Source organism: Piliocolobus tephrosceles, chromosome 20 (assembly GCF_002776525.5).
Source record: "Piliocolobus tephrosceles isolate RC106 chromosome 20, ASM277652v3, whole genome shotgun sequence".
NCBI lineage: Eukaryota > Metazoa > Chordata > Mammalia > Primates > Cercopithecidae > Piliocolobus > Piliocolobus tephrosceles.
In genome coordinates this window covers 1-27410 of record NC_045453.1, presented here as the reverse complement: position 1 = coordinate 27410, position 27410 = coordinate 1, and the positions used below count along the sequence as shown (strand labels likewise).

At 51.0% G+C, this 27410-nt stretch overlaps 3 protein-coding genes across 6 annotated transcripts; all 3 read right to left on the bottom strand.

The window, feature by feature from the left end:
* Positions 1-4314: 4314 nt before the first annotated feature.
* LOC113223569 (28S ribosomal protein S26, mitochondrial) lies at positions 4315-6646 on the bottom strand. The gene is made up of 4 exons (XM_031934675.1): positions 6311-6646; positions 6056-6202; positions 5843-5966; positions 4315-4835 (listed from the first exon to the last, which is right to left on the bottom strand). Exons 1-4 carry the CDS (start codon positions 6520-6522, stop codon positions 4701-4703), a joined length of 618 nt encoding a protein of 205 aa, XP_031790535.1. The 5' UTR covers positions 6523-6646; the 3' UTR covers positions 4315-4700.
* Positions 6647-6843: 197 nt separating this feature from the next.
* On the bottom strand, positions 6844-11005 carry LOC113223574 (progonadoliberin-2). 4 transcript variants are annotated; one of them, XM_026452988.2, is made up of 4 exons: positions 8875-11005; positions 7974-8137; positions 7710-7867; positions 6844-6905 (listed from the first exon to the last, which is right to left on the bottom strand). In XM_026452988.2, exons 1-4 carry the CDS (start codon positions 9015-9017, stop codon positions 6855-6857), a joined length of 516 nt encoding a protein of 171 aa, XP_026308773.1. In that variant the 5' UTR covers positions 9018-11005; the 3' UTR covers positions 6844-6854. The 4 variants fall into 4 exon arrangements, with proteins under 4 accessions (XP_026308773.1, XP_026308774.1, XP_026308775.1 ...); XM_026452989.2 differs by having other exon boundaries at positions 7710-7846; XM_026452990.2 differs by having other exon boundaries at positions 7710-7843.
* Positions 11006-13810: 2805 nt separating this feature from the next.
* On the bottom strand, positions 13811-26578 carry LOC113223568 (receptor-type tyrosine-protein phosphatase alpha-like). Its single transcript, XM_031934674.1, has 7 exons — positions 26458-26578; positions 26036-26112; positions 25390-25524; positions 16975-17100; positions 16743-16894; positions 15210-15345; positions 13811-14421 (listed from the first exon to the last, which is right to left on the bottom strand). Exons 1-7 carry the CDS (start codon positions 26576-26578, stop codon positions 14347-14349), a joined length of 822 nt encoding a protein of 273 aa, XP_031790534.1. The 3' UTR covers positions 13811-14346.
* Between the last annotated feature and the right edge of the window lie 832 nt (positions 26579-27410).

Sequence of the window (27410 nt, the reverse complement as noted above, 5' to 3'; positions counted from 1 at the left end):
TAACTCTTTTTTCTTTTCCTCTTTTTTTTTGAAGATAGGGTCTTGCTCTGTTGCCTAGGCTAGAGTCCAGTGGTGGGATCATGGCTCACTGCAGTCTCAACCTACCAGGCACAAGCCAACCTCCCACCTCAGCCTCCCAAGTAGCTAGGACCACCGGTGTACACCACCATGCCCAGCTAATTTTTATTTTTATCTTTTTGAAATAGAGATGGGTTTCCCTATGTTTCTCAGACTGGTCTCAAACTCCTGGGCTCAAGTGATCCTCCCACCTCAGCCTCCCAAAGCGTTAGGATTACAGGTGTGAGCCACTGCACGTGGCCTAACATTTTTTTTTCTAAGGGCTAAATGTCACAATAGTAACGTATTCAGAGGGAAAAAACCCAGCGTCTCACACAAGAAAATGACAGTCCTGATAAACAATGCTAAAAGGGATGTAGAATACCTGTTTATAAACTGCTTTCTTCCTTCCTTCCTTCCTTCCTTCCTTTCCTTCTTTTCCTTCCTTCCTTCCTTCCTTCCTTCCTTCCTTCCTTCCTTCCTTCCTTCCTTCCTTCCTTCTTTCCTTCCTTCCTTCCTTCCTGTCTGTCTGTCTTTCTTTCTTTCTTTTTGAGATGGAGTCTCTGTTGCCCAGGCTGGAGTGCACCTCTACCTCCCAGGTTCAAGCGATTCTTCTGCCTCAGCCTCCGAAGTAACTGGGATTACAGGCACCCGCCATCATACGTGGCTAATTCTTGTATTTTTGTAGAGACGGATTTCACCATGTTGGCCAGGCTGATCTTGAACTCCTGACCTCAGGTGCTCCGCCCACCTCAGCCTCCCTAAGTGCTGGGATTACAGACATGAGCCACTGTGCCTGGCCTGGGGAAAGATTTTTAAGGCCAGAGGAAGGGCAAATTCACTTTTCCCGCTTCTGGGGCATTTCTGGCAGCTGCAGTGGTCACCTGCGTTCCTGCAGTTCCAACAGCAGCAGCAGCAGCAGGGGTGCCAGCAACAGTGCCTGTGAGCACTGACTCTGGTAGTGCCAGAAGGCTGTGTAGTAGGCATGGTTGACGTTTGTTTCTGTTTCAGATTTCCCAGCCACACAACCTCACTCCCAGACTATTTCTCTCCCTCAGTAGCCAGCATTAAAAAAAAAAAGAAAAGAAAAAAATGTGAACTGTAACACAACTTCCCAGAGAACTTAAACCTCACACCTGTGTTTTTACTCTCAGTGAGGGTAAATGCATTTGGAGAGGATTACTGTGACCCACAGAGCCACTGTGCAGTACTGCATAAGACTGGGGCTTATGCAGCTCTCTCTTTTTTTTTTTTTTTGGTGACAGTCTCATACTGTCGCCTGGGCTGGAGTGCAGTGGTGCGATCTAGGCTCACTGCAATCTCCACCTCCTGGGTTCAAGTGATTCTCCTGCCTCAGCCTCCCAGCTGGGATTACAGGTGCCTGCCACCACACCCAGCTAATTTTTTGTATTTTTAGTAGAGATGCAGTTTCACCATGTTGGCCAGGCTGGTCTCGAACTCCTGACGTGATTCACCCGCCTCAGCCTCCCAAAGTGTTGGGATTACAGGCGTGAGCCACCGCACCAGGCCACAGCTCTGACCTTTTAATGTCACTTTCCTGGTCCCTTTTTGTGGCACTATGGTGGGATTCTTCAAGTTCTTGACTTTGGGGTCCTGTAAACTGAACCAAGAGGCTGACTCTGGCAGTATTACTTTTATAAAAACTCATTATACATCACATATATTGTTTATGCACTTACCTGAGCTAAGGAAATATTCACTAAAGCACCTGACAGGGGAAATGACAGCATCATGGCTAGGCCTGCCTGTTTCAGGTTTTTGGGACTGCAATATTACTTTTGGCTTCCTATTTGGGAAGGAAAAGGAATTCCAAACTTAACCCTTTCTGCCAAAGTTGCTCTTATTTCAGGAGTCAACTGACCTTCCTAGTTGTCCATTTCAACTGTACTTGTCAGAGTTGGGGAAATAACCACAGGGTAAGTGTAGGAGGTAACATTTCCCAAAGATTTCAGGGAATACTGGATAACTGTGACTGTTCCATATGGAAAACTTGGAGTATGCTGGGAAAATATGAGGAATGACTTCAGGTGTAGTGACGTCTAGGGTGGTCTCCTTGATGGAACAGGTTAATTGGGCAAATGCATTCTTCTCTTGTCCTGCCCACCTGGACCACTATAAGCAGCTTGCCTTCACCTGGTAGCAGCACACCTTCACGATTCAGCCTGAGAGATGAACGACTGGACAGTTTTGCATAAGCAGATCCTTAAGACCTACCTATACCATCCATCCCCAGGACAGCATGGAGGGCCACTCATTGACATCATGCTTATTCTAGACAACTGGAAGGGGCAAAAATCCCAAGTTTCGTGGCAAAACATCTATACTTGATTGGGTCCTTCAGGAAAAACTCGCCACTCATAAATTGCTGGTCCATCCTGCCTATCCCACAAAGCCTGGTGGGCCTCCTCCCATCTTGGTGAAAGCACTTACTTTTGGGTATTCTGCCCCAAATGCATTTACCAGGTAGACCCCAAATCTACCACCCACAAGTGGAGTCTTGAACAAGACATTCTCTGGGTGGTCCAGGCTGCAGCATGATTCTGGCAACTCTGCCCCTTGAAACCCTGCAGAGCTCATTGTCTGTAGCAGATCCAAGCCCTACTAGGAACTTGAGGCAAGGATCTGAAGAGACTCTGGTGTTTTGAGCAAGGCCATGTCCATCAGGTGAACCATCCAGGGTTCTGTGGAGATCAGGCATTCTACCCTGGGGCATCACATGACTCTGCAACCTGGACTGGACGGGATCTGAGAGGCTACCGGCGCACCACGCTGCACTCTATATTCCATTAGAAGCAGGTGCAATGGCACTGGGTTTGAGTTAACCCTGAAGGTACCAAAAAGCTGCCTAGTGGTGCCTACACCAGCAAGGTGGCTGTGGGTAGAGAATAAAAACGTGACACTTGGTTTCCAGGTGGTTCTGCATGACATAACGGCATCAGCAGTGAATGCTGAGTTCCAGCCCCATGCCGGACAGCAGTGGAATTAGCCCAAAGACAGAGCTTCGAGGTCAGCGTGTCCTCTGTCTGAACAGATGGCTTATGTCTGGATCCCGGTACAGAGGCCTTGGAAAGAATGAAACTGGAAGATGGAGACAAGGAGGTCCAGGGAGGAGTATGTTACATAAAACCAGACTTCCTAACATGGGCCTATGTGCCACATCACCAAAGGCTTCTTCCAGTGCGGGGGGCCAGATGGCCCACTCTTCACCATGAAGAAGCCGGAGGCCATGGAAGACATCATCAAACCACGTGTGCCCATCAGGTCTCACTCCAGATGCCTCGCACCTAAAAGCAGGGATGCCACTGTGCTCTGGCTAAAGTTGTCGCCAGGGGAGAAGAGCTATTACCGGCCTGAGGAGGGAGGCCAAGGTTCTCAGGAGTGCAGTGCTCTGAGGAGGGCTGGGTGCCAGGCACCACCTCTGCTTGCACCTTATTACCTGCTTTCTCACCTGCATTAAGAGTTGCCCATATACCCTAAAAGGTTTTCATTTCTTGGGGGTCCCTAGGCCTTCCCTGCAAGGTGGGAGTCATGGAGAGAAGCTGGAGTTCATGTGCATGGCAGCAAATGGAAGCTGCTCTGGTTGAGAAACATTCCTCCAGCTCATCCCAGACACTGCTTGAGGGCCTGCATCTGAACCGGGACTACGGATCTATATACTCTCTTCATCATCTTAGGCAGTCCCGGTTCCCACAGAGTTTGGTTCAAGTGCTTGCTAAGCCACACTAACCTTATAAAATCTTGGTCAACCAGGTCTCCCCTGCCAGCAGCAATCTGCTGGGTGGCCCAAGGGCGCTGGCAATGCCAGGGCAAATGTAGTCACTGAGGCCATGGGTGGAGAGACCCATTCCTAATGGTCTCCCTGCTTTTGAGTCACACACCTGCCAATTCTAGCCTGGAATATTTAAGTCTTCATGGCTTCATCACCTGTAGGGTAAAATACAACCTCTTTGTGGAACCCAGAAGAAATGCGGTCTCCTCTTTGCCTTCTGGGTCTTGGGTACACCAGATTCTGGCCAGCAAAGCCCAGTATAGAGCAGAGGCAGGCCCCTGGCCAATGGTTAGCTTGTGGCTCAGGTCCTGGGTGACATCTGCTCCAGGCCAGAGCCCTAAAGCTCCAGATGAGAGATCACTACACTTTTCCTGTAAAAAGTTAAATATTTTAGGCTTTGCAATTCATATGGTCTCTGTTGCTACTTGTCTTTGCCACTGTAGTAAAAAGAAGTCAATGAATGGGTATGGCTGTGTTCCAACAAAACTTTATTTACAAAAACAGGAAGCAGGCACGTTTGGCCCTCAGACTGTAATTTGCCCATCACTACTCTTGATGATACTCGGATGACCTGGCAGGCTGAGGGGGCTGTGGCCCTGTCGGACCCTCTGTGAGACGGAAACCACTCTCGGGTCTCCTGGTGTGCTGAGGCTGTACACAGGGGCAGAACAGGGCGCTGTGTTTGGAAGTTTCTGACCAAGTGTTGACAGCAGAGGGCAAAACGTGAAGGCTGTGCTGGATAAGGCTGAACCGTCCTCATAAGCAGCACCAACTGCTTTATTCCAGGTCAGGCCCAACTCTTCCACCACAATACCAACATGGTCCCTCGGCGGGCACTGTCTTTACTGGGCCCCTAGGAGTCCCTGCGTTGTGACCTGACCACCAGCCCCTCTCTGGTGATGGCCCAGTTGTAGCTCTTCGGAGAGTCCAATGCTGCTTCCACCCGTGCCTCCAGGTTCTCTCGGGTGATGAAATTTTTCACCTCTTCCTATCGGGAGAGAAAAGCCCAGCTGAACAGGAGCCCCGGGCACATGCCAGCCAGCCAGCCCACCCAGCCTGCTGGCCTCTCACCCCACTGAGAAAGCAGCTGCCACTCTCCCTGGGGAAGCATGCCTGGAGCCCAGGTTCTCTTTGAGAGCCCCTCTGGCCTCCCAGTGGAGTGATATCAGGTTGCTTTGCCACATTGCTCTTTTCTCAGACACTTCAGCCATAGCCCCGAGCGCCAGCTATGAAAATCTCACGTCCTGGTAGGTGAAATCCGTCCCTCAGTGGTCCGTTCTGAATCACTCTAACTCGTCCTTCCCCCTATTACTTTATTTATTTATTTATTTGAGACGGAGTCTCACTGTCGCCCAGGATGGAATGCAGTGGCTCCATCTCGGCTCACTGCAACCGCCGCCTCCTGGGTTCAAGCGATTCTCATGCCTCAGCCTCCCGAGTAGCTGGGATTACAGGCGCACACCACGACGCCCGGCTAATTTTTCTATTTTTAGGAGAGACGGGGCTTCATCATGTGGGCCAGGCTGGACTCGAACTCTTGAACTCAAGTGATACGACCGCTTAGGCCTCCCATAGTACTGAGATTACAGGTGTGAACCACCGCTCCTAGCCACCCTTATATTACTTTAAATCAAGCCTCATCCATTCTCACTGCATTACTCCTAAGTGGTCTCCCTGCTTTTAAGTCACACACTTGCTAATCCCAGCCTGAAATATTTAACCCTTCATGGCTTCATCACCTGTTATGCAAAATACAACCTCTTTGTGGAACGCAGGGTCCCTCCCACAGACCTGCTAAGCACCTGAACACTGTCCAATTACTCGGCCCCCCTCTGGGTCTTTGCGCCTGACTGGCACTCTCTCTCCTCTCCCAAAGCCTGACCTGCCAACTCTAAGTCTGCACATAGCCAGCGCCGGCGTCGCGGTACCCAGAATTCCCAGTCCCCCGCAAGCCGCGAACCGACTGGAGTACCACCCTCCGGAGGCGTTGCCCACCTGCAGCTGCAGCACTTCCTGTTCCTTGCGCTGCACCCAGGCCTGCACCTTTTCGGCCTTGCGGGCCTGCTCCAACGCCTGCCGCTGCTCCTGCTCCTGTTCCTCCTGCCGCAGCCTCGCTATCCTGTGAGGGTCAAGGGGCCGAGGCTGAGCGGGGCCCGGGCTTCTCCCAGGCCGGCCAGGCCGCCCCGCCCCGCCTCCCGCCCCACGCACCGCAGGTCGTGCAGCCGCCGGTTCTCCTCCTGGTTCCAGGCCATCAGCTCGCGGTGCTCGGTGGCGTACTTCAGGGCCTTGCGCTCCGCCAGAACCCCGGCTCGGGCCTCGTACGCCTTCCTCCGCACCTCGGACACGAACTCCATCCTGGGTGCAGAGGCGGCAGGAATCGGCACCCTCTTCGCCCGCCCCCACCTTCGCCCGCCCCCACCGTCCCCAGCGCGCGCGGACGGCCACCTCCCCCCGGCCGCACACCTGAGGGCGCGCACGGTCTGGCGGTAGTGCTGGTAACGCTCCATCAGCACGAAGAACTCCGCAGGGTCCACTGGGGGCGGCATGTTCACGCGCCCGATCTTGGATTTGGCGGGTGGGTCGTAGCGGGTCTTGCGGCCGCGCGCTGGCAGCACCAGCGGGGCCCGGGGCCCGCAGGCGGTCCCCGCGCCCAGGCGGCTCAGCGCGCGTAGCATGGCCGTGTCTCCTCACTGCGGCCGCGCTGCCGGGGCTCCACCGTGCCCCGGAAGCGGCGCGGGGCACCTTGGGACCTGTAGTCCTCGGGCTGTCCCTCACACCTCGCCCGGCCGTGTGGCCTCTGGAACCCAAGCGGCGACCCTGCGGACGTCCGCACCCAGCCCCCAGGCTCTGGCCCAGCCCTCCAGCCAGGGTCCTGGGCCATCCCTTCGTTCCTCCCGCCCGCGGGGCCGGACTCGCCTCCCTCCAGCCCCCACGCAGGGAAAGGTCTCAGCGGGGAAGAGAGGGAGGGGACGAAGGACAGAATTCGAGGCAACAACTTCGGAGAACCTCACAGTTTATTGGAGGACGGTGGGGCGGGGCGGGGCTCTCGGGCTGCGGGCTGCGGGCTGCGGAGGGAGAGGTGGCGGTCAGGCTTCAAGACACTAGTCTTCTGACCGCCGAGCTGCCACCTTCCCGGTCCTCTCCCCTCTCGTCCCCCCGTCCCCACCTGGCCTCCCAGAGCTGGACTCGCCCCCGCCTCCCCTAGAAGCCTGAGGATCCAGCGGGTGTGGGGATCTCCAGCTCCCTTGGGCATGCCCTCTTGTCTACCCTAAACAAGCTTGACGCATAGAAACCTGAGCCCGTACACATAAATCAGGCGGTAAGATTTGGCCTCATAGGAACTTACCACTTTCTTCTTTAGTTATCCTGCTTTCCTGATGCACTTTAAATATGTTTGATTTGCAAAATAGTAACCATTTCCCCACGTCTGCCTTCTGCTATGTCTTGGGGAGCTCTGCAGTCCCTGAGATGTTCCTAGTGCACATGGCAGTGACCACCTGGTCCTCTTAGCCCTGTTGTCTATTTGTGTGAGGTTGCATCCCTCACCTCTTTCCACTGGCCCAGGGTCTGTCCATTTCAAGACAGTCATTGGCTCAATTCTCTCCTACTCTACTAGTGACTTCAGTCTTTAACCTAAGTGTTTTATAAGTTGTCTAGAATCCTCCTGGGAAATAGGAAGGATAGCAGACAGCACCCTGCTGTGTGCAGTAGCGGCACTGAGAAATGATTGGTGGTGCTGTGGCAGGGGGCATTCTCAGTGGTGTTTCATTCTCCCCACCCTCCCAGCATCCAACCCTAAGCTACAATGGCCACTGATGACCAGTGGCTGGTCTTGATGCTGGGGACCTTTCATCCCACTCACCAGTAGTGTCTGTGCCAGATGTCGCTTCCTGTGAAGGGACCACCACGCCATGGTCCTGCCCTCCCAGGGCATGCTGTCTTCCAGGCGAGCCAGGGCATCACTTGGGAGGCCATAGGTAGCCTGGGCTGGGCTGCCTGCTGCAGTGCCCAGGGCCCTTCCTTAGAAGGGAACTGATGCTGTCCTCCCTACCCCGACCTCAGGCTTCAGGTGGGTGGGGGAGCCCTCGGCCATCACTTTCTTCCAATCAGGCTGGGAGACACCCACCTGGGGGCCTAAGGGCATTCTGGGGATCCTGGGCTGAGCTGAGGGCTCGCCTTCCTCCAGGGTACCAGCCATGGGACCAGTGCTGAGCCTCTGAGGGTCCAGGGTGAGCAGTCAGCAGCAGCAGGAGCAGGAGGAGGCCTTGCCTGGAACTGGCCATGGCTGCTCTAATGGACAGGGTACAGCATTCAAGGAGCCTTACCTCACCCCCACATCCCCCCCCCTTCCTACAGGGCCACCTTGGAAAACTGGCATCCCGGGGCAGCTTTGGTATCTCCTTACGCCCTTCCCTCTCTGCCACGGCTCTTCGTCCCAAGCACACAGGGGTCCAGATCCTAGGGATCCTGGCCCAGCAGGGGACGATGCTCCAGGGGACCAGCCTTCTCCCTGAGCCCGGGGCACAGAGGCTACCTGCCTTGCCAACTCTGAGGGCCCTCCCACTTGTCCAAGCCCCATCCATCCTTCCTTCAAGGAGTTTCCAGAAGTGGAAGAAAGTTGGAGGGGAACAGAGACCTGAATTCAGGCCAATGGATGGGAGGATAGATGGATGGTCAGGGGAGTTCTCAATATAGGGACGTCTGGAGCACCAGTGCTAGGGAACCAGAGTGGCAGGCCTTCTGCCCTTTTCTCTGTGGCCTGCTCTCTCTTTCATAGTAGTTGCGGATGTGGAATGGATGTGTGGTGTTGATGGGGGTAAATGCTTCTACCCCTTATCCCTCCCATGCCAGGGACAGCAAGCACAATAGATGGTAGAGCTGTTGTGGAGAAGAGAGGAAAAGGGGACTTTTCTGGCATGGTTCAGGGGTGGAGGTGCTTGGGAATGGGGAAGAGGAGCAGCACACCATGGACCCAGGAAAAAGCTCGATCCAGGTGTCCCAGCCCTTAGGGAAGGCTCCCCACTCACCGAGGAAGAGCTGTGGATGAGATGGCTCCTTCAGGCGGCTGCAGGACCTTAGCCTGATGGCCCCAGGATTTATAGAGCAGGCAGCTCCACCCCCAGACTCCAGTGACGTCTTGAGAGGGGAGGGGGAGAAGCTTACTACCCATCCCCCTTCCCAGAGCATCCACTCCACGAGCATTCACCAGGCAGCTGCTGCCCTGAGGCCACCAACAGATGCTCCCTCCCCACCACCTTCCCAGGAGCCTCCAGGCCTGGGACTCCTGCTTCTGGCTGGCCCATGTCCTGGTCTCACCTTCTTACTTCCCAGGCTGCATCTTCAAGCTCCTCATTTTGAGACCTAGAAAGCCCTCACAGCCCTCCCTGATGCCAAAAGAGAATTGCGTCCTGGGCAGGAGAAATGAGGTTCCCCAACTCTCAGCTCAGGGCTTTCCCTGGTGGACAGTGGAGGCCCAAGAGTAGGGAGCCTGGCAGGCTGTTCAGAGGTACAGGGGAGGCTGTGACCGCTGTCCCAGAGGGCTTGTTTGCTCACTATAGAGTGGGTTGGGTGGGACAATCCACATCCACATACCTGGGATGGGTCACTACAGATGGCTGGGTTTGGGTGGGGCAGTACCTACCCAGGAGTGGCTTCTCTCCTGGCGAAGAAGCGGGCCCATGAGATGGGGCCCCACTGTTGGGCCAGTGCAGCCTCCCAGGGCCATCAGCAGCCGGTAGAATAATTTTGTTCCTCAAGGCTCTAACCCCTCCCCAGTCATGGATTTAGACACAACTAGCCTGGCTGCTGGAAGTGGGCTCTTGCCTCCCAGTCTGCGGTCAGCAGCTCAGCTTTCCCTGGCCAGCCATCAGCCTCCGGGGGTCAGGGGCGTATTTACAGGGTTAATAGCCAATCTCCGCGCTTGGGCTGAACAGCATATGGGAGGGCCAGGGTCAGGCTTGGCATTGTGGTGGACAGAGTCATTAGGAGAGCTGGTGCGTCAAATCCTGTGACAAAGATGGGGAAGGGGAGGCATAATGGGCATCAGTCAGCCCTAGACACCTGGACTTCAGCAGCCAAGGCAGGATGGGCACACCTGTGAATTTCCAGACTGACTTATTAGCAGGCACCTGAAACGAATGTGTGGCCCGTATGTTCAGTTAAATTATTTTGGCTTAAATACACAGACTTTGTTAACCGGGTGATTTTTAGGAAAACATTTGCTTTGTGGTTTAGTGAAAATGAATCTAAGTTCAATGTACTAGTTTAGTTCTGCTTGGGGTTTACAGAACGTTTTATTCAAAGCTGGTGTTCATTTAAAAGGGGGATGGGTGCCTTTATTTATTCTCTAATTTGATTGTTTTTTCCTGAAAAATCTAAACGAGAGCTAAGCTTCCTGGGGAAAGCTCTGCTTTCCTTTTTTTTCTGGCAACATACTTAGCTTTTTAGAAATGTTTGATGTCCTTTCTAGACTAGAACTCTAGAACTCTTGTATCCCTCTCAGAACACAGAAAGCCATCTGTTCACCATGGGGCTCCAGTCCTCAGGATATGAAGTCACTGCAGCCCGGAGCTGCGCATACTCAGGCGGGAAAGCAGAGGTTCAGAGGTGAATAAACACTCAGGTGCTGCAGGAGCACAGAGAGGCACAAACTGAGCAGGCGACCTGGGTGAAGGAGAGACAAGTGAGCTGGAGTCATGGACGCAGGGAGTGGCAGCAGAGGGGTGCAGCGTAAGGAACAAAATGGAAAAGGGCCAGCAGGAACTGCTGCAGATCCATGGGGCCAGAGAATGTGGGAGGGTTAGAGGAAAGGAGGGTGGGCCCCTGGGTGTGGGCAGTGGGAGGCAGGCATCTCTGAAACCCTGACATGCGACCAGGATGTGGGGGACTTGGGATTGGAGGAGAGCTGAGGGTCCACAGAGACAGACCCAGAATCCTGACCTCTGAGAGAAGAGACAGTGGAGGAGCAGCTAAAGGGTGAGGATAAGAGGCAGAAGACAGCCGGTGACACAAAGGGGAAGAGACCATGGATCCCTGGGGTTTAGCACCAAGGTGACCTTGGTGAGCAGGGATGAAAAAGAAACATATGCGAATGAAATGAGGAAGAGGGAAGAGACAGAGAGTACAGGCTTTTTCACGTAGTTTCTCATAAACAGGGAAGAACTTAGGCCTGGGGTGGGAGACATGCTGTTTATGTAATTACTTAACTATTTTTATTTTTATTTTTTTTTGAGATGGAGTCTCGCTGTCACCCAGGTTGGAGTGCAGTGGTGTGATCTCGGCTCATTGCAGTTTCTGCCTCCCAGGTTCCAGCGATTCTCTTGCCTCAGCCTCCCTGGTAGCTGGCATGCGCCACCACACCCGGCTAATTTTTGTATTTTTAGTAGAGATGGTTTCACCATGTTGACCAGGCTGATCTTGAACTCCAGACCTCAGGTGATCCGTCCACCTTGGCCTCCCAAAGTGCTAGGATTATAGGCATTAGCCACTGTGCCCAGCCTGTTTTTTTGAGGGTCTCTTTGACCCAGGCTGAAGTGCAGTGGCATAATCACAGCTCACTGTAGCCTCCACCTCATGGGCTCAGGTGATCCTTCCACCTCAGCCTCCCAAGTAGCTGGGACTACAGGTGTGTGCCACCATGCCCGGCTGATTTGTTATTTTTTTGTAGAGACAGGGTCTTGTCATGTTGCCCAGGTTGGTCTCGAATCCTGGGCTCAAGTGATCCACCCGCCTTGGCCTCCCAAAGTGTGGGATTATAGGTGTGAGCCACTGCACCTGGCCTGTTCTTTATTTTTAATGAAAGAGACTTGAGTATTTGGGACAGGGGAACAATGAAGGAAACTGCAACCCAGGAAGGACCTGCCCAAATGAAGTGAGGTCTGAGTGTGGCAGGATGTAGGGCTTTGGGTGTGTGGTGGGTGCAGGCTGTTACTCTTCCCCTATGGAGAAACACTCCTATCCTAGGCCCCTTGGGTCACAACTGACTGGCTGTGGGAAGGGCATCAGATGAAGCGGTCACCCCTGCCCTTTCCACATGACTGTGCTGTGTGAGCCTCAGCACATTTTCCTTTTGGCCTACACTAGTTTCTGTTGGGTTCACCTCTCTTGTAAACATGCAAGCCCCAAGTAGAAAGCAAAAGAGGAGTGAAGAGGGACGCATGAAGGGATGAGGGACACATCTACAGCCTGAGCAAGACAGGGAGCAAACAGCTGAGGTCATTCCTACCTGGAGACACTGGTTTTGCACCCAGGTGATGCCTATCCACTGGACTTCAGCAGAAAACCACTCAGGCCACGGTGGCACACCTTGCTGAAGGCCAGTCTTGACAATAGGAGGCAGCCTGCTGGGAGGCACAAAAGCGCCCGTGAACGGCCTCACCTGCACATTCACTGAGTGGCTTGCTGACCCAGTGCCTGCCCTCCTGCATCGACTTGGACTTGGCCACACAAAGCACTGAAGGGTAGCCTGCAAGGAGCCAGGGGCTGCTCCCCAAACTTGGTACCCCTCACCAGAAATTCCTCAGATTCTGTCTTTGCCTAATTTATCCATATTTCTCTTGAGACTACTGAGTTTTAAGTTTACTGCCTCTTGGGAGTTCCTTAGTTCCTACAGAACTGAATGTCTCTAATGACTCACACTCACCTCCTGTAAACTTCCACAGGGGTCTGTTGCAGCCCTTGCCTCCTGGGTCCCTTCTGCACATCTCCTTCCTTCCCACAAACATCCTGGATATGTGGTGCACAGACAGGCTTCCCTCCTGGAGCCACTACATGTTAACTGCTTTATCTGGACTCTGAGGCCCTCTGTAATGTGGCTCCACTTCGCCTTTCCTCCTTTTCACTCATCTAAATTTCCAGCATCCCATGAGTCTGGTTCAAGTCCCACCTCCTCCAAGCAGCTCAGTAGTGCTGACCCCTAAGCATGCCTCCATGGACCAGGCTGGGGTGCCACCTCTCACTCCATGAAGCCTCTGCGGAGCCTAGGCCTGTGCTGGCTCTTCAAGAAAGGCCCTGCCTCACAACCACAGCCACCAGTTTGCTCTCCTGCTCCTGTAGTAAGCTGCTCATGAGGCTGGGAGGCAGTGGACAGACCCATTCTCCCAACACAACAAAAGATCACACTTCCCCAGCACCCCCTGTAGTTAGGCATAGCTATGACCAGGTGAAAACCCTGTGAAGCCAATGAGTGGAATATGGGGTGGGGTTGAGTGGAAACGAAAAGTGCAGATTTGGCTTCCTGTCCTTAGAAATGAAGCTGCTGGCTCTCCATGCTCTTTCCTCAGGGTGGAATACGGACATGGCAGTGACCCAGCTTCAACCATGAGGATAAGAACAATACCCTAAGGATACTGGGTCTCTGGACAGGGCAGACTGTTATAGGAGACAAATGAACATCCAGCTTCTTTAAGAAAAAAGTTCAACACTTTTGTCTAACATGTCACTCAAAACCAAGTTGGGAATCTAAGACTCCCACCATCCTGACTTCTAGATCCGAGAAACATTCACATTCCCAGAAATGAGGACCCGTATGAAAGAAAATGGAAGCAATTCAACACAATACATGTGGATATAAAGACTTATCCTGGACAGGGTGACACAATCCAGACAGCTTTGTAGCAAAGCACCACAGACTGGAGAGGTCAGACTGGCCTCAGCCCAAAGCTGAGTCAGCTCCACTCTCCCCTGTCCCCCTGTCCTTAAGGAGACTCAGTGAGGACCTGGCCACCTTCCATAGGGAGGGAGGCTGGCCAGGACCACTAAACCAAAGATGTGCTGGCAATGAGAGGAGGGTCCTGGAGATCACCTAAGAACTGGAGAGGCTGTGTTTGGTGGATAGGAGGAGTTGGGGGACTGTGGCCTCTCTCAGATTGCTCAGAGAGAACAGCAACAGCAGGGCCATCAACAGCCGAGGAGAGCCCCAGCCTGTATGGCTGCCCCACCCCCAGACAAAGGGAGAGACATTTCCTCAGGGAGTCAAAGCTTTTATTACCTGATAGTCCCTAGTGTGGTGCCAGAGATACCGCTCTGGTCCTATTACTCCCATGATATAGGTGGTGGGGACAGGGGAGGGGACCAGGGAGCGAGGGGAGGGATATTTACAGTGCATGGTGGTATGGGGACAACCACTTTCCTCTGGAGCTCTGAGTACTTTGTGCTTTTTTTCTTAGTTGGTGCTGAGCTACCTGGAATGGATTTTGTTTTTATCTTCTTTAGGGAAAGATGTATTAACCAAAGCACAATCCAGCCCAATTTCCCGGCTGAGGATTTCACGATATCAGTCCAAACATCACACTATTTAATTCCCCAATAAAACATTGGAAAAAGGACTATCAGTGCTAACACATTTACATATAAAATTTCCACCTAATAGGTAATAGAAGCCTATGTACCAATTTCTAAAACAGTTATAAGATATATACACAATTTGGGGTATATTAACAAAACAGAATATTACAAAATATTAAAGGCAATCCTCCTGGTCCATGGATGCTTGTTGCCGCTTACTTGAAGTTGGCATAATCTGAGAATGCATCAATATATTCCTGCACCACCTTGTAGCAGAACTCATACTGTTCCTGGAGAGTGAAAGATAGGGAAAAAGCCAGGGTTACTGAAGAACACACAGTACCTGTAATTCCTAACAGACTCATTGTTTTTTTTTTTTTTTCGAAGATGGAAAATCAAGAGGAACTGAATGTTTTTGAACTTTCACCTGAGCTCTGATCTGCCTGCCAGAGTTCTGACAGCATTCCCCTTCTGGGCTGAATGCAGCAGACCTTCTACAAGCAGAGCTGACCAGAGCTGACCCAGGCCCTACAGAGGTCAGACATGCATGTGCTGGGCTGGGAGACGGTGCAGCTGAGCATGGCCCACAATTACCATGGCTGCCAGGCTAGCATGCACCCTGGCTCTCAGAACCTTGTCTCCCAAACCTACTAACATTCACTTTTCTTTACTCCTCAAACATTTCTAGCTCCATGGGATTCAGGAAAACCTCTGTGGATGTGTGGCTTGTTAAAAGCCAGACCTCTTAACAGGGAGCCCAAGCCCAAAGGCAGGTACTCCTCCTGGATCTTCCTTACCCACAGAGAAGTGCAGATGAGCCCTGTGGGGCACCCAGATACCCCCTTCTAACCTGGCCCATCCTCTGGCAACAGGGGCTATGTTCCCATTGCTGCCATCCTGCCTCCCAACGTGCTTCCTGTGTATTTGGGGCACCTTGGGAGGGGAAGGGCAGGTCTGTGTTTAGACAGTCTTCTGACTCCTGGGTGGGCCCCTCTGAAGAGCCTCCTCCCTGAGCTGGCCTTGACAGAGAAGGGCTGCAGGTGGTGTGGTGGCAGGGACAAATATGTGGGCAGCATACCAGTGTCTGGACCATGTGTGGCCTCTGTAGCCGTAGGCTCTTGACAGTCTGGAAGACATCCAAAATCCCCTCTGCTTTCACACGCTCCAGGACGGTGCTCAGGGCACAGAAGGTCCCCGTCCTTCCTGCTCCAGCGCTGCAACAGAGCAGACACATTTACCACAGCTGCCATGGCCCTCTGTGCAAGGGGGTGAGTGACAGTGGTAAGTGGTAGACAAAGAGGTGGGGGCAGGCAGCCGGTGCTCGCCTTTGCCCCGTGGGCCCCCACCCAGCCTGGAGGGGTTCTGGGTCGGGAGGCAGTGTACCCTGTGCCCTTCCTGCATGGCCCCATGTATTGTGGAGGGACTCACCTGTTGGACCATGGGGGATGACCTTCACTCATACCCCACCAGCACGGAGCCACTGCTGTCCACCTGCACATGCTGGCCTGAGTTGTCCTGACCTGCCGTTCGCTCAGGTTAGAACTAGCTCTAGTCCTGTCTTTCCCTTTCCCTGACAAACCCCACTCCCTACACTGGTGTGGATCTGCTGATTCCTTTCCGTGTCTCTCACTTTCTTCCTAAATCCCAGGAATCCAGACTCTGACCTTGACGCTATCCCCCTATTCAATGTCATCAGTTGATTCACTCACCAGACACTGAGTGCCTACTCTGAGGCAGGGACTGTGGGGTTTAGCAATGTCCCTAGACAAGATGTGTGTTAAGAGAAGGGAAAAGAGGAGTGGGAGTTCTAGGCAGGGTACTCAGAGAAGGCTTGGACAAAGCCCTGTGGCTGCCTGGGAAACTGGCATCTCAGGCCCACGGCAGGTGTGTGCCCAGGGTGCTGAAGGCCATGCAGTTCATGAAAGAAGAAAGGAGAGTGGTGGGGGTGGGATCAGAGCCAGCCTGTGGTACACACTATCCTCTGCCGGCCCTGGCCAGGGAGCCCTCAGAACATGTTGGGCCTTGTAAGCTGTTGTTAGGATTCTAAGTAAAGGAGTGCATTTTTTCTAAAATGCAATCTCCAGCAACATGCCCCAAACAAAATTCAACTTTTCCCCTCAAACAAGCCTCTTTACTGTCTTTCTTCTGCTGGTCACACCAATCCAGGCTCAAACCTGGGAGACACCCTTGACTCTTCTTCTCTTTCACCCTCTGTTCTTAGTCTTGTTCATTTTTCCTCAATGTACAGACAGGGCAAGCCATACCTACAGTCCACTGTTTTTAAAATAATTGCCCTGTTCTTTTTTCCTGTGCTTCTTAAGGAGGCCAGGCCCTTACCTCACATAGCACAACTGGGGTCTCCACTGCCAGTCTCCCTTGCTGCTCTCCTGCCCACTATCCAAACATTAGTCCTCTAGCACTTATTGTGCCAAGTTCAAGCTCTAAGGTCCTCTCTTAGCATCCAATCCTGTCTTAGCATCAATCTCGACTACCATGTGCTCACCAATATCTTGCTCTTGTGTGGCTTTCTTCAGTCTGACCCATGGTCACCAGCTTCCCGTTTCCCCCTCCTTGCTTTCTCTCTCCCCCTGAGGGCAAGAGTGAGCCATACCTGCAGTGCACGGTGATGGGGTGGTTCCCTGACTGCTGCTGCTGCTTCTGCACGGCAGCGATGATGCTGATCATGCCCTTTCCGTCACTGGGGATGCCCACTTCAGGCCAGCCATGGAAGTGGAACTGCCGGATCTGCCGGCTCTTATTCTCCTTTGGAAGAAAGGGGATCAGGGAGGCAGGGGTAACCCTGCTTTTCCTGGGGGGCAGAGTCTACCCACCACCCATCTTACCCTGGTGTTGGTGACCAGGAGGTCTCGGACGGTATAGCTCTCACATTCCTCCTCCTTCTTCAGTTCCACTGTAATATCTCCATAGGACACCAGTCCATCGGATGGCCAGTACTGGGCACACTTCTCCTGGAGGGACAAGTTGGAGAGGTGAGGGGCTCAGAGTACCACATGTATAGAAGCAGCACTGCCCACGAGCAGCCTGACCCCTCTCAGTACAGCCACCTCTTACGCTGACACACTTCATCCCCAAGGTATTGAAAACTTGCAGGATCATTATATCACATCATTCCAATTAGCTTCCGAGCCTCACCAGAGACTCAACAGACACTGACAGGGTCTGTAAAGAACTCTGACTACAGGCTCACAGGGTATCCAATACTTGGTGGCTGGAGGGAGAGAAGGAGTGAAAATCTTTGTTCCAATTCCTTTCTTTTTCTCCCATGGGGTGTTTTCATAGTTAATGCTGCTTACATCTGCCAGACTGCTAATTCAGAAAATCAGAACCAATTCACATTCCCAGACAGCCACGGGCTTCACCACCGCCCAGGCCACAGTATCCTTTCTCCCTTTTACCTTTATCTCTTTGATCTGCAAGGTACCTTCAAGTTGCTAGCACTCGCCTTTCTGTCCTTGCTAGTGAGCAGGAGGTGGTCTACTGTCTGTCTTTGCTTGCACCTGGCTCACTTCCCTCTACAGCTCCTTGTGGGAGTGGCTGCGTCTCTTTTCATTTCTGTATTCCCCACACCTTGCACAATGCCTGGCACATGGTAGGCTCTCAGTATCTGGTAAATGAATTTGTTCAATGTCTGCAGAACAAGCCAAGGCATAAATACATAAATATAACATCACACAGTTATGCTGCCCATTTCTTTAGAGAATTTTGGGGTAAGATCTGAGATTCTTCACTACTGACAATTGAAAATTCTCAACCATACATATAATGTCATTGAAAGATATGGAAAAAAATTAAGTAGAAAAAGAAGTTGTGAATAGTCTCACAGTCCAAATAAAATCATGATTATTAAAGTGGTGAATCAAGGACATGCCCTGGACTAGCTCTTTTTTTTTTTTTTTTTTGAGACGGAGTCTTGCTCTGTCACCCAGGCTGGAGTGCAGTGGCCGGATCTCAGCTCACTGCAAGCTCCGCCTCCTGGGTTTACGCCATTCTCCTGCCTCAGCCTCCGGAGTAGCTGGGACTACAGGCGCCCGCCACCTCGCCCGGCTAGTTTTTTGTATTTTTAGTAGAGATGGGGTTTCACCATGTTAGCCAGGATGGTCTCGATCTCCTGACCTCGTGATCCGCCCGTCTCAGCCTCCCAAAGTGCTGGGATTACAGGCTTGAGCCACCGCACCCGGCTTGGACTAGTGCTCTTCTACCCATGCTCTCTAGGAGCCCTGGGGATGCCTCAGGGATCGGTGCTCTGGGCCTCTCTTCAACCAGAACAGCCAAAAAAAAAAAAAAAAATTCTCATTAAGGCTCACTTCATCAGGCATTATAATTAGTTTTTATGGCACTGGTGGGTGGAATGGTTTTTGCTACCATAGTGCCTTCTCAACAATGATTTACACAATGTCTCAGCTGGGATGAAGACTTGGCCTTTAAAACCATCAGAACCATGAGGTCCCAACGGGTGTGAGAGTCACAGAGTGTGTGTGCTGGAGGAATTAAGCGTGATCTCTATCTCTAAGACAGAAATACATATCAAGTCTAGGGACTAGATATCAACACTAAAAGTCTCTAATTTTTTTTTTCTTTTTTGAGAGAGTCTTGCCCTGTTGCCCAGGCTGGAGTGCAGTGGCATGATCTTGGCTTACTGCAACCTCTGCCTCCCAGTTTCAAGTGATTCTCCCACCCCAGACTCCCCAGTAGCTGGGACTACGGGTGTGCGCCACCATGCCTAGCTAATTTTTATATTTTTAGTAGAGACAGGGTTTCACCATGTTGGCCAGGCTGGTCTCAAACTCTTGACCTCAGGTGATCCACCTGCCTCAGCGTCCCAAAGTGGGAGGATTACAGGTGTGAGCCACCATATCTGACCAAAAGTCTCTAAATTTTGTATACATGGGTAGATTTTCTCTCAAGATCTCTAGAAGACCAAAGAGGATTTTTTTTTTTTGGTTTTTGAGACAGAGTTTCGCTCTTGTTGCCCAAGCTGGAGTGCAATGGCGCGATCTTGGCTTACTGCAACCTCGGCCTCCCAGGTTCAAGCGATTCTCCTGCCTTAGCCTCCCGAGTAGCTGGGATGAGAGGCATGCGCCACCATGCCCGCTAATTTTGTATTTTTAGTAGAGATGGGGTTTCTCCATGTTGGTCAGGCTGGTCTTGAACTTCTGACCTTCCAAAATGCTGGGATTATAGGCATGAGCTGCCGCACCTGGCCTCAAAGAGGATTTTTAAGATGAGGAGTGACAATGATTTATATTTTCAAAAGGACCAGCAGCTGCCATCTGAAGAACTAAAGGTGGGTTAGAATGAGAGCAGGAGGACCAGTTGCCAGGCCACTGCAGACGAGGCTGCGCATATAAGTCATCCCCAGAGTCCCACGGGCAAGCAGTGAGAGACGAGGGCTTGTTCGGATAACAGCAGTCACGCTGGAGAAAAGTGGGGAGGCTCTGCCTGTATCAGGACTTAGTGGCAGACTGGATGTGAGGGGTGAGGAGAGGGGAGTAAGGAAGGTAACTCTCGGATTTTAGACATGAGCAACTGGGCAGAAGGTGGCTATTTATTTAGAAGGCTAACAGTGGGGTGGACTAGTGTCGGGGGAAGGAGGAAATCAGGAGCCCACATTGGGAAGGGGGACAGGTGACTGGGCTGGAGACGTAGATTCAGGATCCCTGGCATATGGGTTGTACTTAAAGCCACAGGACTGGCTGAGATCCTGAAGGGCTAGTGCCTGAATCTAGTACACTCCAATGTTTTAGAGGATGAGGTCACAAAGAAATAACAAAGGAACTGCCAGGTTAGTGAGTGGGGTGATGCTGTGGAAGTAAGTGTTCTGAGGAGGAGAAGGGAGGCCCTGACTCTATCAAATGCTGCTGTAAGGACAAAAAAAAAAAAAAAAAAAATCATAAAAGAGAAATGACCTGTGGATTTGGCAAGAGGTCAGTTACTGGTGATCTTGACTAAAGCAGTCCCAGGGGGGCCAAGCCTGAAAGGAACAGAGCGAAGAAAGAACTTGGGGGGAGAAAGCCAACTCTTTTTTTTTTTTTTGGAGATGGAGTCTCACTCTGTCACCAGGCTGGAGTGCGGTGGCGCGATCTTGGCTCACTGCAACCTCCAACTCCCTGGTTAAAGCGATTCTCCTGCCTCAGCCTCCCGAGTAGCTAGGATCACAGGCATGCACCACCACGCCCAGCTAATTTTTGTATTTTTAGTAGAGATGGGGTTTTGCCATGTTGGCCAGCATGGTGTCGATCATTTGACCTTGTGATCCGCTCACCTTGGCCTCCCAAAGTGCTGGAATTATAGGCTTGAGCCACTACGCCCAGCCAAAAGCCAACTCTTTAAAGGAGTTTTGCTGGGAAGGGGTGCAGACAAACAGGATAGTAGCTGGAAGGGAAAGTGGGATCAGCAGATTTTTTTTGTTTTTAAAAGACAGGAAATGTAACATGTATAGGCTGATGAAAGTAGTGGTTAGAGAGGGGAACTGCTGATGGAGGTGGGAGAGAAGATGGTTATAGCAGCAACATCCCTGAGCAGGAAGGAGAGAATGGGGCCAAAGGCACAGTGGACAGCTGGACTGAGAGATGCAGAAACCCTTCTCCACGGTAACAAGAGAGAAGAGAGTCGGTACGGATTTGAAGAGGCTGGTTGTTTGGGGGTGGGAGGATGACAGTGTTCATGTCTGATTTCTTGGAGAAGAATGAGGCCAGGTCACAAGCTAAGGTGTGAGTATGATGGGACAGGCAAGAGCAGATGCTGGAGGTTTCAGGAAGAAAAGGAAGTGCAACAGCATTGCTAGGTGGCACCAATTACCCCTATGAGATTTGTGGTCATGAGTTCAATGTGAGAGCATTTGGCACTGTTTTGTGTTTTTGCCCAGTGATGTTTGCTATATCAGATAGAGTCATATATCTGGGTTTTACTAGACAGCTTGCCATGAAAGTAAGAAAGCATGAGGGACGCTGGGCGCGGTGGCTCACGCCTGTTAATCCCAGCACTTTGGGAGGCCGAGGTGGGCAGATCATGAGGTCAGGAGGTCAACACGATACTAGCTAACATGGTGAAACCCCGTCTTTACTAAAAATACAAAAAATTAGCCGGGCGTGGTGGCGGGTGCCTGTAGTCCCAGCTACTTGGGCGGCTGAGGCAGGAGAATGGCGTGAACCTGGGAGGCGGAGCTTGCAGTGAGCAGAGATCACGCCACTGGACTCCAGCCTGCGCAACAGAGCGAGATTGTCTCAAAATTAAAAAAAAAAAAGCATGAGGGAATAAGGAAAGGTCATAATGATAATGACATACCACAAAAACTCAAATCAGAAAACTCAAACGCTCAAAAACAAAACTCAAAACACAAAAACAGAGTAAGAAGGAAGGTGAGGACATGTTCGGGGTGGCTGATGTTGAGAAAGTGGAGGCATTAATGGCTCTAAGGACTTGATGAAGACAAAAATGAATGGAGTAAAAGAGAATACTGAGGTGGGAGGAAGGAGGCAGTAACCAGGGCGGATGCCTTGTTGAGATTCTAAAGGTGGTGCAGATACAGGGCAGATCGTGACTTGACCACAGGATGAGGTGGCTGAGGAAGCTGAGAAATAGAAAGACTAAGGATAGATGGATCATCCACATGGTGACTGATGCCTCCAAAACCAGAGTCAGGAACGGGCTCAAAAGGAGCAGTAAGCCTGGTGTTAAAGTCATCAGTGGGTAAGGGACAGAAGATAGGGAATGGGTGTTCAAGACCAGTAGAAGAAAAGCTGGGGACTGGAGTTACATCTCAGATTTGTGTATTCAGGTTACGGCCTCTAGATAACAGCATCTTAAAGAAGTGAAATGGAAGCTTTTCTGTCTTTTCTCCTACTTTGTCTTTCCACCAGACAGCATGAAGTCTCTTATGCGATCTAAGGCTGACACTGGTGATGGGGACACACAGCTTTGTGGAGACTAATGCTATCATGTTTCACTATGCTTTAGAGAAGCAGGATGAGGTCTACGGTTGGGCTAACCTAGCATGGGAGTTCCTGGCACTGCTCTGTCTGCCCAGGCTGATGGTCCAAGCTGCAGCTGCTGAGGGAACCCAAGGCTTACCAGGCATCCTGGTGAACCCTTTTGGTTAAAACAGAGCAGAAGGTGGCCAGGGGCAATGGCTCATGCCTGTAATCCTAGCACTCTAGGAGGCTACAGCGGGCGGATCACTTGGGGTCAGGAGTTTGAGACCAGCATGGCCAACATGATGAAACCCTGTCTCTACTAAAAATATGAAAATTAGCTAGGCATGGTAGTGCATGCCTGTAATCCCAGCTACTCGGGAGGCTGAGGTGGGAGAATCGCTTGAATCCTGGAGGCGGAGGTTGCAGTGAGCTGAGACCGTGCCACTGCACTCCAGTCTGGCAGACAGAGTGAGATTCCATCTCAAAAAAAAAAAAAAAGCAGGAGGAGATAATTTAAAATTTTTAATTCCCTTGGGATTTTAATTTATATAGGTATAGAATTTACATTTTGGGATCGGATTTTTTTTCTCTGGGAACTTAATACTGTAAGCGAGGATGGTAGTGTCACTGTATAAATGGAGGCACCTTTCATTGCATCATTTAGGCTTACTGCGTTAATGATCTCTGGAACCTGCACTTGACAACATGAATGGAACAGAAAGTGAACTTGGGGTCCAGTGAGGCCTTGTAAAGAACATCACTAATATCCTGTTCTGATCCACTCAGAAGCTTCTGAGGGCAAGCACCATTGTCTGCTTCACTGGCCCTAGGAAGATAGAGCCTAAGGTACAGTGGAAGGTAGAGGGAGAGGCCTCACTCAGTGGGTAGGAGAATTTGTGTGTGCATGACTCTTCTCCCCACTGCCACACACATGAAATGCTTCCTGGCCCCCTGCCCTTTATTCTTACTAGGTCCTTTCCAAGGATGGAAGAGCCTGCATCTGATGGGACAGAGGTGGAGATGTTCACTGGGCCACATTTTATCACAGGGCAGTGGGCTGAGATGGTCCTTGTGTTCGTGGTTCCAGCTGTTTGGCCTGCTCTTTGGTCCTGCCCATCACAGATCTGGAGGGCAGGGGTGCAGGAGGAACCACATGTAGGGCCCCGGTCTGATCTGCAGGTTCCAACACGGTTGATCAGAGAGGGCTGGGAATAGGCACCTAGCTCCTGAGAACACGGTGGCTCATTTCCTAAATGGCCTTTGTTACTCAGGTGTGTGCTTCCTTGGGTGCAAAGCCAAGCACCTTAACCAAACCTCCCACCTCATCAGTATTGTTATTAATGATGATGAAGATGCTGGGCGCGGTGGCTCACGCCTGTAGTACCAGCACTTTGGGAGGCCAAGTCAGGCAGATCACCTGAAGTCAGGAGTTTGAGACCAGCCTGGCCAACATGGTGAAACCCCATGCCTACAAAAATACAAAAATTAGCTGGGCATGAATGGTGGGTATCTTTGATCCCAGCTACTAGGGAGGCTGTGGCAGGAGAATTGCTAGAACCTGGGAGGCAGAGGCTGCAATAAGCCCATATTGTGCCATTGCACTCCAGCCTGGGTGACACAGTGAGACTCTGTCTCAAAAAAAAAAAGATGATAGAGACCTACAAAGTATGTCTGTTGATTAGGTACATCATACAAGTCTAAGAAGAATAGCTAATGAGTTAAATGGCTGATTAAAATTCAAAAAAATGCCGGGCACTATGGCTCAAACCTGTAATCCTAGCACTTTGGGTCAACAGGTACGTGGATCAATTGAGCCCAGGAGTTCAAGACCAGCCTGGGCAACATGGTGAAACCCTGTCTCTACAAAAAAAATACAAAAACTAGCCGGGCGTGGTGACACGTGCCTTTAGTCCTAGCTACTTGGAGGGCTATGTGGGAGGATCACTTGAACCTGGGAGGTTGAGGCTGCAGTGAGTCGAGACCGTGCCACTGCACTCCAGCCTGGGTGACAAAGTGAGACCCTGTCTCAAAAACAAACAAACAAACAAACAAACAAAACAACCTGATGTAATGAAACATCAGGGTGAGCAAATATTGTAAAGCCTTGTACCAAAGTTAACGTAAGTACAGATGGGGAACAAGAAGTGACTTGGGACAACTAATGTAAAACATACTTTGTATTTTAAATGTTTGACTATAAATTCAATGAGTCATGAGTGGGTGCCATCTTTAATTCCTCCTCACTTCACCCTCTCTGGGATAGCACCCTCTCACTACCCGAGTCCAGGCCGCCAGCATTACTGCAGCAGCTTCCGCATTTCTAAAGCATCCTCCTCACTGCTGCCAGAGGGATTTTTTAAAAAATCACAAACTGGATGTTGTCAAGGGCTCTTCAGCTCCTTTGTGAAGATCAAACTCTTCACTGTGGCTTAAAGGAATTTTCTCACCAGGCCTTGCTAGCTTCTCTCCAGGCCCATTCTCTGGATTCTGATCCCTGCTAAGTGACACTCCAGATATAATGAATCACTCATTTTGCTGCAATGTGCAACTTCAACAGAAATAATTTTTAAAAAAATAAGCATTATCAAAACACAGACTGGGTTCCCCTGTAATGTGGGGGGTGAGGGCGATATCCCTGGATTGAATGTGCTTAGTAGAGGCTGTATGATTCTGACTCAGGAACAATATTAGGAGGTTTCCTATACTGAGAGGAAGTTGACCTAGGGGACTGCTAGGGTCCCTTTTTAGTATGAGTTTCCATACAACTCTGCTTTTTAATTGACCTGAGGGCTTTTTTCTTTAAAAGATTTCCTTATTATTGAATATTAGACTGTAAGTTTCTTGTTTGTGCAATTTCTTAAATTCTACTGCTTTATTTTATGTAGTCAGCAATGAGGCAATCCCTTCTTAGGGACACTCATACTGGGTCTACCTCAGAACCTTGATCTAGCTGCCCTGCCTGGGGCACTGGGAAGGAGAGGGTGCCCTGCCTGGAGCACTGTGCAAAGGCTAGGCTCGGGGGACTGTATTCAGGAGAAAGTGAAAGGGTGTGAGCTGTCTGGGAATAACATGGAGGCTCAGATCACACTGCTTTTCTAGTCTTGGGAGAAGCTAATGACTGCTTAGACACCAACTGGCTGGGCAAGCCTGGAAATGCATATGTATTTATATACCTTTTAAGTATGTACTTATACTATGCAAATGTACTCTTTGGACCGTATAAGTCAAAGACAAGGTCCAAACACCTTCTTGCCTTCCCAACCTCCCCATTTACACACACACCTTTTCATGCTGTCTCTCACCGCCCAGGACCTTGAAGCTCACCTGGCCTCTCTCCTCCAGTTCTGTTAGCATCACGATAGAGCAGGATTTCCACTCCCAGATCATTCGCCAGAAGTCCTCAATTGTGTGGAGAAGAGGGCCCTGGCTGGCGATATAGGAGTCCTTCTGCCGGTAGCCCTGCACAGGCCAGGTTAATTGCAAGGGTGAGATGGTTTAATCAGAGAGGGACTAGTGGAGAAGACAGGCCACTAGGAAGGGATGGGGACTGCTTGGAGGCAAACTCAGCCCATAAAGAGCTCCCCTGTGGCCAAGGACTAAATCCTATCTGACAAGCTGGTTGCTTTCTATAACAGACAGGGAAGTGGAAACAGGGATTAGAGCTAGGATGAAGAGGACAGGAATGGGAAAGATCAGAGGGCAGCCAGGTTCCTCTTGGCTGTGGTCTGCACTGTGAACTTTTTCTTCCAGGTATTATACTGCTACATGCCATCTGTTTTTTCCCCACCTTCTGCTCTACAGAGCTGGACAGACCTAACGTACAGGGTGAGTGGGTGGGTGAGTATCAATTCACTATTTGTTGACTGATTCAAACATGATCCTCCCCAGCAGGTATGGGAGGGAGGCACCGCAAATCCTGGCTGAATCTCCATGGGGTGTTGGGGGCTTAGGGGTCACACCCACCACTTACATCAATAAAGGATGCGTTCACATAGTCTGTATTCTCTTCGCCCCGCTTAACTGGAATGATCACTCTGTTGAATTCATCTGTAAGAAGGACAGCGGCTCATAGCTAGCCAATATCATTTGTCTTCTCCCTCTCCTTGCACTGCTCCCACCTCAGGCCCTGGGCAGACAGAATCCCAGCTGGGCAAGGACATGTCTATTCCTAGCTCATTAGGGAGAAAGCCTTTGGCTTTTACATTCTTTTATTTCCAGAAGCCACTAAGGTGCAACAAGAGGCAACGCCATGTTGTTAACTGGATGCAACAAGAGGCAACGCCATGGTTTTTGTCTACAAGCCAATCATTAACTAGTACCTGAGAAGTGGAAGAGGTGGAGGGAATTGAGGGATGGGGCAATAAGGCTCTGGAGTGGAGGGAGGGCTCTTACATGGAATGATCTGTAAAACACGGTTCTTCTTCATGTTGGCTGGAAGGTTTCCAGTCCGCATCTTGTCATTCTGGATTTTGATTGATGTTAACTTCTGAATTGGGAAGGGGAGGGGAAACATTACTAATCCCAGTAACTGAACTTGACAAGATTATACCTGTCACTTGGACTGCACCTTCAGGCCACTCTGGCTCCATACTGCTCTTCTCACCAGGGCCCTGACCTCTGTTCCCATATGTTCTTGTTGGAACCCTGAAGCCAAGAGCCTGTTTGGGAAATGCTATCTTCCAGGCTCCTGTGGACTCTCTTGAGAGTCTCCTGGCCGGCAATTTTGTGATCCTGGAGCAAGGGATCCCAGCATCGTAGGAGGAAGTATGTCCACTCTGCAGTTCCACCCCCAGAGGCTGCCTTAGGCTCTTCAAAAAAACTTATTCAGAATCGCATCCTCCCTTCCCCTGATTCTGAGGCTCCTTCTTGACATTTGCTGTTCAAAGTGTAGCCCATACACCAGCAGCGTTGGCTCCATCTTATTAGAAATGCAGAATCTCAAGCTGGGCTTGGTGGCTCATGCCTGTCATCCCAGCACTTTGGGAGGCCAAGGTGGGCAATCAACTGAGGTTAGGAGTTTGAGACTCGCATAACCAACATGGTGAAACCCTGTCTCTACTAAAAATTAGCCAGGGGTAGTGGCACGTGCCTGTAGACCCAGCTACTCATGAGGCTGAGACAGAAGAATCCCTTGAACCCGGAGGCAGAGGTTGCAGTGAGCTGAGATCGCGCCATTGCACACCCCAGCCCCAGCCTGGGTGACAAGAGTGAAACTCCATCTCAAAAAAAAAAAAAAAGAGAGAAAGAAATGCAGAATCTCAAGCTGTAACTCGTATCTGCTGAATCAGAACCTACATCTTTTTTTTTTTTTTTTTTTGAGACAGAGTCTTGCTCTGTCACCCAGG

What these genes read in the sequence shown, in the direction of transcription:
- LOC113223574 (XM_026452987.2), bottom strand. Translation starts at nt 9,049, where the DNA reads ATGCTCGTGGAGTGGATGCTCTGGGAAGGGGGATGGGTAGTAAGCTTC. An exon ending in TCATCCACAGCTCTTCCTCG is followed by an intron (nt 8,133 to 8,874) that starts GTGAGTGGGGAG and finishes CCATTAGAGCAG; the next exon opens with CCATGGCCAGTTCCAGGCAA. An exon ending in GAATGCCCTTAGGCCCCCAG is followed by an intron (nt 7,868 to 7,973) that starts GTGGGTGTCTCC and finishes TTCCCTTCTAAG; the next exon opens with GAAGGGCCCTGGGCACTGCA.
- LOC113223568 (XM_031934674.1), bottom strand. Translation starts at nt 26,578, where the DNA reads ATGTTTCCCCTCCCCTTCCCAATTCAGAAGTTAACATCAATCAAAATC. An exon ending in TCCTGGTCACCAACACCAGG is followed by an intron (nt 16,895 to 16,974) that starts GTAAGATGGGTG and finishes TTTCTTCCAAAG; the next exon opens with GAGAATAAGAGCCGGCAGAT. An exon ending in CACACATGGTCCAGACACTG is followed by an intron (nt 14,422 to 15,209) that starts GTATGCTGCCCA and finishes TTCACTCTCCAG; the next exon opens with GAACAGTATGAGTTCTGCTA.
- LOC113223569 (XM_031934675.1), bottom strand. Translation starts at nt 6,522, where the DNA reads ATGCTACGCGCGCTGAGCCGCCTGGGCGCGGGGACCGCCTGCGGGCCC. An exon ending in CAGACCGTGCGCGCCCTCAG is followed by an intron (nt 6,203 to 6,310) that starts GTGTGCGGCCGG and finishes CTCTGCACCCAG; the next exon opens with GATGGAGTTCGTGTCCGAGG. An exon ending in AGGAAGTGCTGCAGCTGCAG is followed by an intron (nt 4,836 to 5,842) that starts GTGGGCAACGCC and finishes CTCTCCCGATAG; the next exon opens with GAAGAGGTGAAAAATTTCAT.